Source organism: Leucopleurus acutus, assembly GCF_964270905.1.
Source record: "Leucopleurus acutus genome assembly, chromosome: 2".
NCBI lineage: Eukaryota > Metazoa > Chordata > Mammalia > Artiodactyla > Delphinidae > Leucopleurus > Leucopleurus acutus.
In genome coordinates this window covers 44428839-44446483 of record NC_139143.1, presented here as the reverse complement: position 1 = coordinate 44446483, position 17645 = coordinate 44428839, and the positions used below count along the sequence as shown (strand labels likewise).

Here is a 17645-nt window from a genome sequence, read left to right as displayed (position 1 = left end):
AACCAATTTCTCCCTGGCTATAAAGCAGTCCCCAGGCTAACCTCCATCTCTCCTCCTCCTGAGTCAGTCTAATTCCTTCCACTAGTTCCTTTCGTAGTCCCTAGGCAGAGTTTGATTCTATTTCTTCATGGCCCCAGGGCCTGACACTTAAAAAGATTTCCCAAGACATGAGGTCACATTTACCAGTGGTTCTCATAAGAATCACCTGGAGAGGGGCTTCCCCGGTGGTGCAGTGGTTGAGAATCTGCCTGCTAATGCAGGGGACACGGGTTCGAGTTCTGGTCTGGGAGGATCCCACGTGCCGCGGAGCAACTGGGCCCATGAGCCACAACTACTGAGCTTGTGCACGTCTGGAGCCTGTGCTCTGCAGCAAGAGAGGCCGCGATAGAGAGAGGCCCGCGCACCGTGATGAAGAGTGGCCCCCACTTGCCACAACTAGAAAAAGCCCTCGCACAGAAACGAAGACCCAACACAGCAAAAATAAACTAATAAATTAACTAATAAACTCCTACCCCCAACATCTTCTTTAAAAAAAAAAAAAAAATCCCCTGGAGAGCTTGTTGGAACCATTTCTCAGGCCCCGCCCCATCCCAGAGGTTCTAACCCAGTGGACTCTGGATTTTTATGCCCCTTAAGCTCACAGGTAATGCCAAGGATGTTGGTTTGAGAGCTCGGGCCACTTCTTCATGGAGGACATTCTTTTGGCCAAGGAGTGACAGGCTGGAGAGCTTACAGACGTCATGTATTCCAGCTCTGTGGCCTTCTCCATCCTTCCCAAGTTAACCCAAAACTACCTTTCCAGATTTATACCCATCACTCTTCACCCTCATGCAACGTTTTCTGAAGAAACTCTGCTTCCCTGTGTTTGCTTATGTGGTTCTTTCCACCTGGGACGCTTTTCATCTGTATAAATATTATTCACCCTTGAAGACCCAGACCCAGGCCACATCCCTCACAAAGCCTTCTTGGGACTCCCATCTAGAGCAGTGCTCTCCCATGATGACAAAGTGCCGTCCACACAGCTACGCATGTAATTTTAACTTTTCCAGCAGCCATATTTTAAAAAGTAAGAAGAGACAGTGGAAATTAATAGTAGATCTTATTTAACTCAATATTTGCTAAATTTTTATCTTTTCAACATGTGTCAATAAAAAATTATTACTGTGCTATTTTACATTCTTGTTTTCCGTGCTCAGCCATCAACATCCGGTGTCCTTAGAGCACATCTCTAAGGACTAGAATTCGAACTAACCCCATTCCAGATGCTGGTGACCACACGGGCCCATACATTGGACGGCATAGACGTAGAAGTAGTATTTTCTTTGCTCTGAATTGCCTCAGCCCTCTTTCAATACCTCTCTTAGAACACACAACACTTTTCTTGTTTTTATTGCTAGTCTGTTTGCAACTTGAAGGTGATGGCTGTGTTTTAATGTTGCTGTTGATTTTATTCCCCTAAGGTGCCCAGCCCTGGTCTTTCTGTAGGACATGATCTATGAATATGGGTTGATGAATGAATACAGAAACACATGATTATAGGAAAGACAGAGCACCCACGGAAACACCTGACTTTGAGGGCCTCCCTCCAGTCCCTGTGACATTTCTTTCCTCTGGTTTGCATATGGCTATGAGGTCTTTGAGAAGAGAATAATTCAAATTTTAGGAACCACCCCCCTTATAAGTTTCCTGTTTCACTTTGCTCTTCAACTCAGTGTATTTAAAAAAAAATTCCCACCAGGAGGGCCCAGGAAACAGGAAAAATAGTTGTGCTGTTGGTTTCACGTTTGGAGAAGAACAGGCTTCTCACTATCTCTGCGGCACTTGGCGTGAAAGTGGGCTTTGTTGCTGGAGACACTGCTCCCATTCAGGGCCCCCTTCCCCAGCTGCTGAGAGCTGGGCTGTGTTTTGACAGACGGGCCGAATGCAATGCAGACAGTTGTTTTAATTTCCAGCCAGATGCAGACATCACTCACACGGAGCCCGAAACCCAGGAAAGGGAGGCCGGGCACTGGGCTGCGGCTCTCAGGCCTCCGAGGGCGGGTTGGAGGGGGCTGGCGGAAGCCCCCCAGGTGGCTAGGGTCACAGATATCCTGAAGGGCCGAGAGTCCCAGGCCCGGGAGAGGCATGCTGGGAGAGCGTCTGGCAGGCACCTGCCGGAAAGGTGCTTCTGGTAGGAATCACAGGACGTGAGTCAGGGGTCAATGGTTGCTCCTTAAAGTGGGGTGCTATCAGTGGCTAGTGGCGTGGCTGGATCTTTGAACTGTCCAAGTCATTCAGGACAGAAATGAACAGTCTCAGGAAGGAGTTAGGCAAACTGTGGGAAATAGAATCCCTATGTCAGAGTTAGAAGGACTAGGGCAGCCTTCCTCCGGGGGCAGAAATACCTTCCACAGCCTCCCAGACACATGTCACCTTGACTCTGCTTACACGTCCCACGGAAGGGAGTCCCTGCTGGAAGCCAGGTCTGTGCACTGGTGGACAACCTTGACTTTCTTCTGTCGAGCTTTCCGGGAACTTTTCACCCATGAGTCTTATTGCAGCCACACTGCCGCCCTTCAAACAGTGGCAGATAGCTTCCACGGCCACCCTGACATTCAACTTCTTTGACCTAAATAAACATACAGGTCTATCAGCTGTACCTCAGATGCCACACCTGGGTCCCACCCCATCGTGACCACCCTCTGGAAAGTTTCTCTGGTTGAACAACCCTCCTCTTAGAGCAGGTTGCAAAGACCTGAGCTGGGAACTCAGGTCATCTCTATCCTGACACCATGTCCATTAATGCAGCCCATGATCGAATTAGCCCCTTTAGCTATGACATCACCCTGTCAGGTCATATTGGACATAGAGTCAATTCAACCCTCGGACCTATTCCACATGAACTATTTCAATTCAGCTACTCCCCCAACCTCCATTTAGAATATCAATTTTTTCACTGAATTGCAAGATTTTATATTTATGCTTTCTGCATTTTGTATTTTTATTATTAAAGGGAAGTTAGGGATGCTTAAAGTTGATCACATCACTCAGAGAAAAGCTTTGTAATTCAGAATGTTAAGTGTTTATGTTGTGGGGAGAATGAGTGGGTGTGGGGGGCACCCAACAGAGAGAAGGAAGGTTCCTGGGGCTGGTACCCAAGACCTTTCGTTGTCTGGCCCCTGGTTCCATGCCACCAGCCTCATCTCTCAGCCGCCCATCCAGTATACACTCCACACTTGAGTTAGGCTGAACTTAGCCATGATTACATTTTTTTTTTTTTTTTTTTGCGGTACGTGGGCCTCTCACTGTTGTGGCCTCTCCCGTTGTGGAGCACAGGCTCCGGACGCGCAGGCTCAGCGGCCATGGCTCACGGGCCCAGCCGCTCTGTGGCATGTGGGTTCTTCCCGGACCGGGGCACGAACGCGTGTCCCCTGCATCGGCAGGCGGACTCTCAACCACTGCGCCACCAGGGAAGCCCCATGATTCCTTTTGTTCGTGATAATCTCTCAGCTAGGAATGCCCTTCCAGGCATCTGCGTTGGGCCCACTGTTACCCTGATTCACCCTTACTCGCTGGTCCCTTCCTCCAGACAGGTTGTGCTGGACGGCCCTCCTTTAAGGTGCCAAGGCCCCCAGGGCACATGCCTATTGCCTGCAATGGATGTCGAGCACAGTGTAGAGTAGGTCTCGGTTTGTAATTATCAACTCCTACTGGGCTGCGTGCTCTTCCGGGGGGCAGGATCTGGGTCATGTTCGCTGCTGTTTCTCTATCACACAGCACCGGAGCCTCTCATAGTGACACCTGATAAACAGTTGCCAGGTGAGCAGTGTTAGACTCCATCCCGAGCCTCTCGGGAGCACGCTGTGAAGGCATCTCCGTCAGATCCTTTGTCCCCCTGCTAGAGGCAGACCACTGTGCCGCTGGACCGCAGGTTGTGTTTCCACTTGGGTTCGCACATCCAGTAGGTGGGGGACCTCTCTGCCCTGACAAATGAGATTCCATTCCCAGCCCAGCAGCCTCCAGCCCCAGCCAGCAACAGATACCTAGGACATACCAAATGCAAGACTTCAATCTTCTGACCCTTTGCCTGGCCTTAATGTCACACCCGCTAAGCAGGTAAGGGTGAGTAATGACCAAACAGGCCTGGCCAGTGTCCCCGCAGGGCCCCACCTGGAAGCCAGGAGGAGGCCACATCATCTGGGGGGCAGGGGCTTCAGCTGTACATTCCCACTTTCCCCCAGCAAGACAGGCAGCTCAGCTCTGTTCCCATTTAGCCAGACTTTTCAAAGGATGGGAGATTTACTAGAGAAACTGAATGCAGGCATCAGAGAATGGGATAATTAGATCCAGGTGGTATGTTTGGTTGGATGTAAAAAGACCATGCCATTAGATGAATATTATTTGATAGGAAAAGTTTCTCCTTCTCTCCCTTTTTAAATGTTTTCTGTGCAGGCAGGATGTCTCAGCCCAAGCCCAGCTGAAAGCTCTTCAGAGACGAGTTGGTGGCACTCAATAGCCTTTCAACAGAGTTAACCATTTTCAGCCTTTGCCAGGAGCAGGGCCAGCTCTCCGGAGGACTTTAGTGCAGGCAAAGAGAAACTGGAGGATTTGCTTCCACCTCCAGCAAAGGCAAGAAGCCTGGGGCCTCTTAGCTGTACCTGCCTCGTGCGGGGCAAACAGATGAGAACACTGAGGCCACCGATTCACACACACACACCCCCCACTGTCACCTCTTAGGGGTGGTGACAGTGCAAGTGTGGCTAGGTGTAGTTGAGTCTGAACGTACCTCTGCGAGGCGTCACTCCCCGATCTAACCTGCTCTCTTTTCCCTCTTGGCCAGATCACCAGGGTCCCTGTGGAATCCTGTGAACAGTACACGACTTGTGGGGAGTGCCTGAGCTCGGGGGACCCTCACTGTGGCTGGTGTGCCCTGCACAACATGTAAGTTTGGCGCATTCTGGAAAAAAGCCTGGAATGCAGAAAACCAGGTACTTTCCTGGGAGTGTTGATGAGGGATGTGACATCAGTTCATAGGGAGAGAGGAATTTCCCTCTTCTGAGCAGTCATTCTCATCGTGGTTGGAGTGCTGAGAACAGGAAGAGGAAAAGAGGCCGTGGGTGGGCTTTCTTTCTAAGTGCAGTGCCTCTGCCTCTCTGTTTTTCGTTTCACCTCCAAAATCTGATCCCCCACCCCCTCCCCCCCCCCCGGCCAGCTCTGAAGTCTGTACCTTTTCTACAGGGAAGGGTAGTGGTGTTGCAAGAGCTCACAAGGGAAGTTGTAGAATCTCTAGGTTTCCCAAGAGGCTCCTCAGTGTAGCCTGAACGAGGTGCCTCCTTCCTGGAGTTTGCACTAGAGTTGGGAAGCTTGGACTCCAGTTAGCTGCTGTGTGACCCAGGATGGTCCACTGCCAGCTGTGGGCCTCCATTTCCCCATCGCTAAATAGGGGTAATGCCTACCTCGCAGGTGAGCTGTGAGGATTAAATGAAATAATAAATGCTTTGGCAATAAGGAAGCTCAGGATAAGCTACACAAGTCAAAATAATTGTTATGGACACAGAAGCCTTGGGAGGACCCTTCTGGACTCATTAATTCTGGATTCCAAGAAGTCTGCATCTCACTCCAACTGGCCTCACATCCCTATTCAGATACATCCCCTGCCATTGAATACCAGCTCAATAGAAATGCAAAATCGCACTTAAACTTCCTGATTCGAAGTGCCCCAGAGGGAGAGAAGAGGGTGAAAACTCCAAAGGCAGGAGCTGGCTAGGAATTCTGTTCCCCAGTGGAGTTGGAAACTCCTTGGCTCCGTGCCAGCCGGCAAAGAATCCCCATAAAATGTGCAGAGTTTAGGGTGGAGGCGGAGGCGGAGGGCCAGAGTTCAGGGTCCTGCACAATAGCTCTTGGCTTCCAGCCTCTGCAGCAGGTGTTGGGAGGGCTATGGAGGGAGGGAGGGAAGCGGGCACCTCACAGATGCAAACTCCGGACTGGATTGGAGCCCACAGATACTGAGTTCCCTGCTTAGATTTGGAGGTAAGGGCCTCCTCCAGAAGTCTTGCCAGAAACGCTGTCACCAGAACCCGGACAGTGAGTCTCCATTTAGGCCAGACCAGTGGTAAAGAAACTGACGCTGCTCCCACTATGCCCCCAGAATGGCAAAGGTGGCTACAGTTGGGTTCCCTTCAGTGAGGCTGGCCTGACAGCCAGAAGGCTCTCTCACCTCAAGGGGATTTCTTTCTCCACAGAATCTGGCAGCCACTCCCAGCTTCAGGCCTTGTCCTGGGCTACCTGCCCTCTCACTGTGTGGTGGTGGGTAGATCCGGCCATACTACCCACTCCCTGCTCTCCCTGCCAATCTAGCCTCAATGTCCAAGTCTCCCGGAGGCCCCAGACCACCCCGTCATCCTCCTGGGCCAGGTCAGCTGGGGCTCCTAGAATGACTGGACCACATGAAGATAGTCTCAGATTTCCTCTGCTGTCTGAGCTCCTTCCCTGTCATCACCTGCCAGGGCACACCTCTCCTTCCAGCAGCTCTGTTTGCCAAGAGCACATGGGGAGCAAGTTTCCTCCCGGTTATACCCAGAGGTTTCTCTTCTTCTGGTCCCTCTCATCTTCACCAGCCCCTCCAGCCGTGTCCTCCCACCTGTCGCCATCCGCCTGCCTGGGTAACAGGAATGAGTGGATGGACGACCCCAGCTGCCAGGCCCACACACTGGATTTTAATGGAGGCACAGGCCTGAGAGAAATTGCTCAGGAGCCTCTGGGTCCGGGGGGGGGGGGGGGTGGGAGGGGATTTGAAACCTTCCTGTGTCTTCTGTACGCCTTGCTCTTGCAAGTGCGTTATTGTCTCAGAGGCTATTTATCTCTGTTAGGGCTGTTGCCATATATAGTATGATAAAAAAAAGAGCCATTTCAGTGAGTCAATGAGATAAAGGCTCCAGTCAAGAGCTCACTTTAGAGCTATCTTAAGGATTCACTTAAACCTCAATAATTCTTTTCTTTGACAGCATTCATATTTAGATCCATTATGTGCCTGGAAAGGAAGAGGGGAGAGGGGCTTTGCGGGGAGCTCGGGTGGGAATCTCAGCCTGGCTGTGGAATCTTGTAGTGTCCCCACTGGCTCTTTGGTTGGAGATGCACCAGCCCTGGAGCATGTTCCCATGTGACTTAAGTGGCCACCAGACGCCCCTGTGTGCAGGCGTCACAGTGCCCACCTGCTGCTGTAGGCAGAGAAGCCAAGAACCAGAGATGAAGATGTGAGGAGAAGCGGCCACACGTGCCTTCTGACAGGGGCAACCCTGCCTGCGACTCCCTGTCTGTCTCTCTCTTTCCCACCACAAACATTTATTGAAAATATACCATGGACAGGTAGAATAGCTCAATGCATAAAACATGGTCCCTGCCTTCAAAGAGCTATGAATCCAGCCACAAGATCACTTGCATGCTGTCCCACACAGCTAAGATCCTGTCCAGGTTCTTAAATATCCCTGGAGGAGAATAATAATATTCAGAATCATCATCATTAACATTGTTCTTAGAAGGGCTAAGAACAGGCCATTTTCTAAACACTAGCTCATTTAATGCTTACAGCAAGCCTATGAGGTAGTGTATTATCATGGGCCTCGGCATTCTACAGTTGAGGGAACTGAGGCGAGGGGAGATTAAGGAACTTGTCCAAGGGGCCACAGCTAGTAGGCTGTAGATCTGGGGTTAGAGCCCAGGCATCATGGCTCCAGAGTTCCCATTTTTAGCCTCTTGCTTGCTACTTCTCACGTCCCCAACCTTCCCTCCCTCACTCACCGAGTTTCCCGTAAAGGTGCCGTCCCTCTAGAGCTATTCTTTATGTCTAAACCGCATCTCTTGTGTTGGCGGTCGATCCCACTTCTCTTAGTCTGACTTTAACTGCAATAGAGACCATCTGCGAGTCACCAGGCCCTCTGGGATAAGTGAATGTTGTCATGAGAAGACGGACACAGGCCTCAGAGCAGCAAAGCCTTCTCACTTACCTTCAGGGGACCCTGGAGCCTCCAACAGATGGGTGTCAGAGGCCTGACCGCTTGTGGATCTGTGTCTGTGGCAGGTGCTCCCGCAGGGACAAGTGTCAGCGGGCCTGGGAACCTAATCGATTTGCTGCCAGCATCAGCCAGTGCATGAGCCTCGAGGTGCATCCCAGCAGCATCTCCGTGTCTGAGCACAGCCGGCTGGTGAGTAAACTCATCCGGAAGGGTGGAGGCGTGGGGTGTGGGACCCGCACGAGCGTGGGTGTGTTCCTTTAACACTTGCGCAATGTAAATGGCTCACACTTTAAATGCTCCGAGGAAACTTGATCTTTGTAGGAAAACTATGGTAACTCTTATTGTAAAGGGCCTAGTCATTCGCCATGCCCCTTGCAGATTCATTACCTATTGATCTGTTTTGTAAATCTAGATTTTGCAGTTAGTAACAAACAGCTACAACATAATGCAATCCAATGCCATTCTTTGGTATATGGTGTATTTCAATCGTCCACTTGATACAGTGTCTCACAGAAACCTGGAGTTGCCTTTGTGCTTGTATATGAGAGAGACACAGACAGACAGGCAGACACAGAGAGACCGAGACTTAATTCGCAGTATGTGCTTAGACTATTAAAGAGAATACAATGGTCCTTAACCACCTGTTGAGTTGCAACCCCAAATACTTCGTGTCCTCAGGCCCTGCAGGATTATTTCATTCTGGAGGTTATATGAGCATTCACAAATGTTAATCAGTTAATGAACCTTCCAAGACTTGCGTTCATTCATCCCCACCGGGAGGTTTTGGCTACCATGGAGCCGAGGGAACAAACAGCAGAGTTTGTACCTAAGTCTCTCAGCCCCATGGAAACGAAACTGGGGCAGAGATTCAGCAGCAAACAAATGTATAGAAAGGCTAGGTGATAGCCATTGTGACTAAGAAATCCCTGCCAGGTGGGATGACAAAGGGAGACCTCCCTCCGTTAGGACTCGCCACTTGCAGGCTGCAGGGTGTTGTCACCATGGACCCTCATGGGCACTCCCCACTGGGAGTCACATTTCTCACCTGTTGTTTCAAATACCACTTAGATACTATTGTGGTCACTTAGTACAACCCCATTTCCAAGTACACTGAATTCAGAGCCGCGTTTTACCATTAAATGATTTCTCAATCAACAGATTCTTCTGACACTCTGTGATATTTTTACCATTCAAAGGAGAGTGTTCAAACTTGAAAGGCCTGCAAACCACTGACCTAGATCACTGGGTCCCTAAGAAACAGCAGGCATCATCTGAGCCATTAGTGTTCACTTCCTGCCATCCTCTGATCCCCTAAACTCCTTGTGAGGTGACTGCCCTACTCTAGGGGAGCTCTCAGGGGGCAGAGAGCCAGAGAGGAACAGAGAATAGAAACTCTAGGAAACCCACCACCTCGGCAAGCAGACCCTAAATGACAGCCAGGCTGAGGCGCCAGCTGTCTTTCGCCAACCCGGTAAACTCCTTATAAACCTGCAGACTGGTGATGCGTGTTCTCCCATGATCCAGGGCCAAGGCTTATTTGTGAAGGGCTCAGCTCATGACTTGCTTTCAAGTTTGCATGATTTCATGTCAAAATGAGCTGGGTCTGAGATGGGTTTTGGGACCTTTCCCCCTAGCATCCTTCCCTTCCCCTCCCCCCAGTGCTTTCTGCTGCTGGACAAGACTGAAAAATTAACAGTATTAATAATAAAGACCATTGGCCCTGCACACCCCTCGCAGTGCTACTGTAATTGTTCAGTGTCAAAGCTAGAAGATCACCTGGAAACAACATCCTCTTTATCGATGGGGTCAGTGGAGATGAGTGAGCAAGTGGGCAATGGCAGGGCCGGGCCTGGAGCCCAGGTCTCCTGAGCCCCAAGGGCTCTTCCTACAGCATTATCCCTTTGCTCCTCCCACAGCTCAGCCTGGTTGTGAGTGATGCTCCTGATCTGTCTGCGGGCATCTCCTGTGCCTTTGGGAACCTGACAGAGGTAGAGGGACAGGTATCTGGGAGCCAGGTCATCTGCATCTCACCAGGGCCCAAGGTTGTCCCTGTCATCCCTCTGGATCAAGGTAAGAAGTGTCTGCCGTGAGAGTCATATGCTAGGGGCTGCCCTACCAGGGTGGCCAAGAGAAGAGGACCCAGGGAACAGGGTGGCAAGTACCAGCACAGACTGACTGACAGTTGCCTGACTAGGTCTCCTTATGCCAGATACCAGTAGGGCTTATAAACTTGTTTGAGTCTGAAAGCAAACTGTCATGCCCCAAAGCAAAATTCAGGAAGAGGGAAATCCCTTGCTCCCATTTGGGTTAAGCCTGCACAGTGCATAAAAATTTTTTCCAGACTTCCCTTCCCTTCGAGGAATGTCAGTGGTTTCAGCCAGTGGTTTTCAGTGGGTTCTCTCCATAGAACTGGGGGCTTTCAGGGCTTTTGACCTGATATTTCTTTTATTTTTTTTTGAATTTTTGAATTTTATTTATTTTTTTATACAGCAGGTTCTTATTAGTCATCAATTTTATACACATCAGTATATGCATGTCAATCCCAATCTCCCAATTCAGCACACCACCACCACCACCCCTGCCACTTTCCCCCCGCTTGGTGTCCATACGTTTGTTCTCTACATCTGTGTCTCAATTTCTGCCCTGCAAACCGGTTCATCTGTACCGTTTTTCTAGGTTCCACATATATGCGTTAATATACGATATTTGTTTTTCTCTTTCTGACTAACTTCACTCTGTATGACAGTCTCTAGGTCCATCCACATCTCTACAAATGACCCAATTTTGTTCTGTTATTTCTCTTTTTTTAATTCTTATTCTGTATCGGTGACCTGATATTTCTGACAGTAACTGTACATATTTGACCAAACAGGGGACTCTGTGGGATCTGATCTATTACCTCCTCCCTAAGAGAGGGGCTGGGGGCGTCTGGGTCTCAGTGATGGGCTGGTCATCAGCAGGATGAAAGGGAGTCTCTTGGAAGAAGATTCAAGGACGTTCCATCTACCATCGGTGCCCCAGGGGAGCCCTGGAGTAGCTGAATGATTTACCCTCAGTCTCTCCACTGTGCCCCAGATTTGTAACCCTCTCCTTTTTTTTCCCTTTTTCCAGACTGGTTTGGGCTAGAGCTGCAGCTGAGGTCCAAGGAGACAGGCAAGATATTCGTCGGCACCGAGTTCAAGTTCTACAACTGCAGCGCCCACCAACTGTAAGCACACCCCTTGCAGCACTAGTAATTGTTCAGTATCAAAGCCAGAGGATCACGTAGACCAACGTCCTTCTATAGAGATGAGGTCGGGAGAAATTAGTGAGCAAGCAGGTAACGGCAGGGCCAGGCCAGAAGGAGTCTTGCCCTGGGTCTGGATATGAGCGTGGGGTTTTTCTAAGTTCCCTTAGAACAAGAATCATATTGTATTCACCTCACAGTCTCCCAGTTGGACCTGGCACATTGTCTGGAAGAGAGTAAGCTCTCCATAACTGGTTCTTTTCAGTTATATTCCATTTATTCAGTTATATTAAACCGAATGGCTTCACTCTCCACAGCCTCTGATCTCATTCAGTCTCCCTTGCAACACACCCTACCCTCAACTCTCAAACTAAGAGTTAAAAGAGGGTTTGAAGTAAAAACAAAGGTCATGGCTCAGGACCCAGAAGAAAAGTTCTCCATTTTATACCAGTTGGTGGTGGATTTGAACATGGAGACTGACAACCAGTGGAGCTTGGACACATCATCCATGACCACATGAAGAAGGGACTCAGAGATGGGGAAATAGCCTCACCCAGCACTCAAATAAAGGACTCAGGCTGGGAGAGGGAGAGGAAGCTTTAAACTATACCGTGGTCTAAACTGAGCCTTCAACTTTTCGAGGAGGAGGGGAAAACCAGACCCAACCACCAGCCCTCAGAGGGGCTTAAGTGCAGCCCAGCTGACCTCACCAGCCATCTCCAGCAGCAGAATGCCTACCAATTGAGTGCCCTTGGCTGTGAGATCCAACAGCTGCGCAGGAAGCTGGGAGCATTTCATAAGTAAAAAGCAGGACCAGGAGTGGAGGAGAGAGAGACCCATACTTAGTTTCTGCTGGTTCCTCTCTCGAAGTGAAACTGAGACTCCTTCCATACCATCTGGAAACTCATGCACCATTTAGATTTAGATTTAGAAAGAGGGCAACACGTCTCTATAATAGGGCCACATAAGGGCCATGTGACCCTGGTCAATCAACAAGGAGAGAGATCAGGCAACGGCTCCATGCCAGAAGGAGCAGTACCTGAGAATATTCTATGGACCCATCCTTCCCATTGCCCAGGGCAGGAACAACCTGAGAACTCCAGCAGTATCAAGTCTGAGGGTCTAGGCTGTGGGCACGATGGGCCCAGCAGTCCATGTGGGGAGGGGGTCTGTTTGCAGCTAAGCCCTAAAGGAATTTAGCCATCAAAATAGGCAAATGAGCCTCCTTAGTCTCCTCTTTTCTGGCCTTGATTTTTCATGATTAGAATCATCTTCTAGAGTTCTAGGGTCTCCACAGTAGCTAAGGAAAGAGACGTACCCGAGCCCCATTTGGCCAAATCAATAGATGTGCTGAGAAAGACAGAACAAGTGGTAAAAATGGCCTGGGAGGAAGCAAGGCAGGGCAGTATGTGGCTGAAGCTGAAATGAACAAAATTGCCCCTTACCCACTGCATTCCAATCCCATTTTGTTGGGAAATGCAAGCATCTTGGAAAGTGAACTTCCCACAACACAGCAGTGAAGGAATACATTGTTTGTGAGAGCATCCACATCTCCATGGCAACTCAGTGTGATGTCACCACTTTCAACCACATTGCCATGGCAATGGAGATGCTGTCACAGGCAACAAGTGTTAGCAGAAAAACAAAGCAGGTATCCTTGACACTGAAGATTCCATTTTATTGCAAAACACTATCTTACCCTTCTTTACTCCTGGCATTCACAGTTAAAAATCACAGAGTCAAGTTCAATTCTTTCCTTTTACTATGGTACACTGAGGCCCATAGGGTATAAGTGCTGCAACGAAGGTCACAAAATTAGCCAATGGAAGAACCTGTTCTAAAACCCTGATCTCATCATCCTTGGTCCATTTTCATGATTTACTTGCTGAATCATAAGATGTTAGCAAGAAGCAATCCATCTGGGCTAGGTTCAGGAACAAAATAACTAGGGGCATATCTAGAAGGGGATAAAAATATTTGGCATGGAGAAGAAGTGTAGATGGGCTAACGCACCCAATCCACTGTGGAGTATTAGCCAGTGACCCCTGGATCAAGCCCCATCGGCCCAAATGTCATCAGAGCTCCCACCAGGTGGCGCCAGATTGCAGACCTGGCCGTGTCCCTTCCAGGTTGGTCTAGTTGTGAGAGGCTAGACTAGAGGATCTGGCAAGAAGCAGGAAGAACAACCCTACCTGCAAAACCCGTTTGCCTGACAGTGGTCTGATCACACACAGAGAACCTAGATAATACACACAGCCTCCAGGGGAAACCAGAGAGAAAGAAGTGCTCATTCACCCTGGGGAGAAAGGCAGAAGCCACACACATAGCCTGTTGCTATCTATGCCTGGCTACCTGGAGAGTGGGATAAAGTTATCATTTAATACCGTTTACTCCCCCAAAACTCAGAAACACAGGTGGTATGAACCAATCATTAACACTCCAATGTGATTTAAGAGCTTGAAATAACAGGTGATTTAAGCACTTAAAAATAATACATTTAGCATTGTTAATACTTTTCCAAATCACATCCTATACATTATCTCATTTGACACGAAACACCCCATGGAGTGGACGGGAAAGTCTTAGTACAGACAGATGAAGAGATTCCGAGTCAGAAGGTAAAGTGCTTACTCAGGGTGACCTCAGTGGCAGTGGCAGAGGCAAAACTGCAACCAGATCTGCCCAATTTCTATCCCTGCGCTCTTTGGGCGGTTCTGTCTTTATTTATTTATTTTTAATTTATTTTTATACAGCAGGTTCTTATTAGTTATCTGATTTATACATATTAGTGTATATATGTCAACCCCAATCTCTCAATTCATCCCACCCCGGCGATTCTGTCTTATAAGTGGTGGTATGCTGCCAAATGTTTAACCACCAGAAATCAGGGGGAAAACGTATTATATGGCATTTTCCAATTTCTATGGCATAAATACTCCCTCCATGGCTAATTTCCAGCTGCTATCATGATGCCAACCGCTTGTAAAATTCCTGAAAATATGAATAATTGGCTGTCATGAGCTGATACAGACCAGCTCTAGCACACCACTGGTTTCTAAGTTACATGATTCCCGCTCTGAACACATTTTTCTCTCAATTTTCTGGTCCCGTGAACATCTTAGAGGGATAAGCCACCATTCTCAGGGCTGGGGATGCCCCACCAATCTACCCCTCTGAGAGTGAGACTAGGATAACAGACTTCCATCATGACGCATGGGCTACCAGGCACCCTTACCTTCCCTGTCTGCTGCCTTCTCTTTGCCTCTTACTGTCTCTATCCTTGCAGGTGCCTGTCTTGTGTCAACAGCGCCTTCCGCTGCCATTGGTGCAAATACCGAAACCTCTGTACTCATGACCCCACCACCTGCTCCTTCCAGGAGGGCCGGATCAACATTTCAGAGGTAAGCCTAGCTCACCCTGGCGCAACAGCAGCCCCAGTGAATCTGAGTGGTCCTCCTTTTTCAGATGGTCCGTCCAACGGCATGGCCATCTCCTTGCCCTGGTCCATGTTGGTCTTCCTCCCAGAGATGTTAGAAAGCCCTGGTATTATAGAGCTAAAAAAAGTGGCAGCAAATACCCCAGAGAAGGAGAAGTGTACCGTATTTGCTAGACTCCTAAGACTGTGTGCATTCAAAAGCTTGAGGGGACCTCAGGGTTGAGACTGAAAGTTTAGAGGAAATATATCCAACCGAACAGGCCCCATGGTCTAGAAGAGTGTAGTGAATGGCGTTTGTTCTCTGAGTCTAAGCCCTTTGCTTGGCTGCAGACATCGTCTAGTTCAATAGAGCATTCACTCTTAGCCACTCTTTCATGCCAACCTCCCTTCCTAGTCTAAAATTCAGTGATTCTTTGACTCTGGTGTATGACTGTGTGGGTGGCCTTGCAGAAGAGAGAGGCAGTCAGCTGGTGAAAAGAACCAGGCCTTGCTAAAAGTCCCATTTTCTTGTGTAGTCAAAGTGCCATCCCTCAGGCCAGACCCACTTTTGTCATCAACACAGTGCAATATCAGATTTCTTCTCTTTCCAATGAATATCGCACCCAATGATATTTCCTTGAGGTTGACTTTCTTACAAATTCATAGCAGGCCTTAGGACAACGGAGCCTGCTGGGTCAGTGTCTAATGTTTTTCATGCCCCAGAGTGACCAGTAGGTGAGTTTGAACAACGATAGAGACCTTATGTATTCCCACAAATGCACATATGTATAAATATACATTCACCTCTCGTTCCACCTTTTAGAAAATCCGCAAATGTAAATAAGTGACAGTGTAGCCTTTGCAAATACTGCTACGGCCTTTATATGTCTCCCTCTTGCACTAGGCTACAGGCTCCTTAAAGGCAAGGATTACATATTATCTTTAAATCCTCAGTGCCTTTTTCAGTGAAAGTCTGTAGCAGGCATGCATGAAAGCACAGAGGAACCAATGACCACTTTACCCAAATGCCATTAATAGGAAGTGTTCCTTGGAGCTACTTGTCTAAGATTTCAAGAAATAGAGTCTTTTCTGTCTCCTAATCTGGGTAGAAGTACTGGTTGCTTCCATGCATAAACACGAGAAAGTAAGCCTTGATATACATGTCAGCATGATGTACAATTTAAATACCTTATAATTTTATTTGTCAATTATACCTCAGTAAAGCTACATTTTTTAAAATTTTTAACTTAAGAAGAAAGTAGACCTTGAAAGGTTTCCCAGACACACACACACGCACACGCACACACACACACATGTGACCATGAATTCTTTTGAGCTCCTGAAACAATATGTGTTACATTCAGCCAGAAAAAATGGAGTTTGCCTGTCTTGAATGGGAGACACACAGATGGTGCCCACAGGCGGTATTTAAGGCAGACCCAACCACAGATGCCTCAGCAGGATGGAACCAGTTACCTAGTGCCCTGAAAACCTTTCAAGGAAGGCTTTTCCTCTGGCCAGTCTGTATGCTTTGATGTAGCTGACCAGGAAGTGCCAGCCTGGTCTTAGTGGACACCGGAAATTAACCCCAGCCCTGGGATTCTGCAAGAGGATGAGACTGCTTTCAGGCCAATCTTCTTACCCAGAGGAAAGGACCCATGCATGAGCCGAGGGTATGGTGGGAGAGGACCCCCAGCTTGGGTGTCAATAGGAGATCGACCTAGGGAGGCAAGGAGGCCAGGGCAGGGCTGTGCAGAGATGAAGGGTGGGCAGTGAAAGGTCATGGTAAACAGTCTCAGAAACTGACCTTCACAGTGACCACTTCTAACCTCCGAAGTTTGTTAATAAAATAAATCGAGGAGGACCACAGAGTGCAGAGGGAGAGGGTGACGCGCAGGTCCAGACTAGGAGGAGCAGCTGCTGCACTTTCATCTGGCTGCCGGGCTCCCCTGGGCAAAGAGAAACCCGAAGCCAAGCCTGACAGGGCCCAACGGGCAGCTGGAGTGAGGGCAGGAGAGGTGTCAGACCGAGCGAGACCAGTAACTCTGCCCCGTGTGGAGGCCGAAGGGCTGAGGCCCAGAGGCTAATTGAAATCATGCCACCTCCCTCTCACCCTTTAGAAGTCACTGGAACACAGCTGCCTCTCAGCCACGGGTGACTCAAGAATTCCAGAGGACTGGGCCTGGGAGAAGCTGTTGCCGTCCCAAGTCAGGATTAAATTAATACTGAAAGAGCCCTGCGGGGAAAAGCAGAGGCTTCCCATCTCCTTTTTCATTTCCTCCCTTAATGTCTGTTTCTTGAGGTGAGAGAGATGCCTTTGTCTCTGTCACCTCCCCCTCGCCCTGCTGACATGCACTAGCCAGCAGGGCCCCAGAGACTGGGTGTGGGCGAGGGTGCTCTGGGGCTCCTGAGTTTACTCAGGAAAGGAAATAGGGCGCAATTTCCGAGGAGGTTGCCAGGGCCACAGCCACTCCCGTGTCCTTTCTCAGCAAACAGCTCCCAGACCCCACTCTGTCCTGTCCAAAGATCTGCTTTGGGGGGGAACCCCATTCCTGAAAATATGGGGAACAGCAAAGGTGCACATGGCTGGCTCGAGTGAGGTTCCCCTTACTCAGTTAAGAGTCCTGCCTATGTCCTCAGGTCCTTCTGGGGACTGGAAATCCCTTAGGTGCCTCTTTGGGGCTCCTAGAATATCTCTTTTCCACTTCCAGTAAGGGCTCCCCAACTTTGAATCAAAATTTTACATCTGTCTTCTTCCTAGAAGCAATGTATAACTGATTAGCTCCATTGATGTGTATAGTAACATTAATGTATCACACATTTGCATTTCTCTCACATGTGACAGGAGGGTGGGGGATGGGGGGACCAGTGGCATCAGCATCGCTTGGGAACTTGTTAGAAATTCAAATTCTTGGGCCTCATCCCAGATTAGGCTGAAGATTGAGAACCACTGACATATGGCATCTCAGTTGATTCTCACAACAGACCTTCAGTTTCACATAATTCATATTTG

General features: G+C 49.0%; 1 protein-coding gene across 1 annotated transcript in view; it reads left to right on the top strand.

Annotated features, from left to right (window-relative positions):
- PLXNA2 (plexin A2) overlaps window positions 1-17645 on the top strand; it is a gene marked incomplete at its 3' end in the record, with an annotated part of 215866 nt that overhangs the window by 132713 nt on the left and 65508 nt on the right. Inside the window, exons 5-9 of the mRNA XM_082832378.1 lie at window positions 4820-4920; window positions 8057-8180; window positions 9908-10061; window positions 11103-11199; window positions 14504-14618. Of these exons, the coding sequence (XP_082688504.1) occupies window positions 4820-4920; window positions 8057-8180; window positions 9908-10061; window positions 11103-11199; window positions 14504-14618 (591 nt within the window). The remainder of the gene's footprint in view (window positions 1-4819; window positions 4921-8056; window positions 8181-9907; window positions 10062-11102; window positions 11200-14503; window positions 14619-17645) is intronic.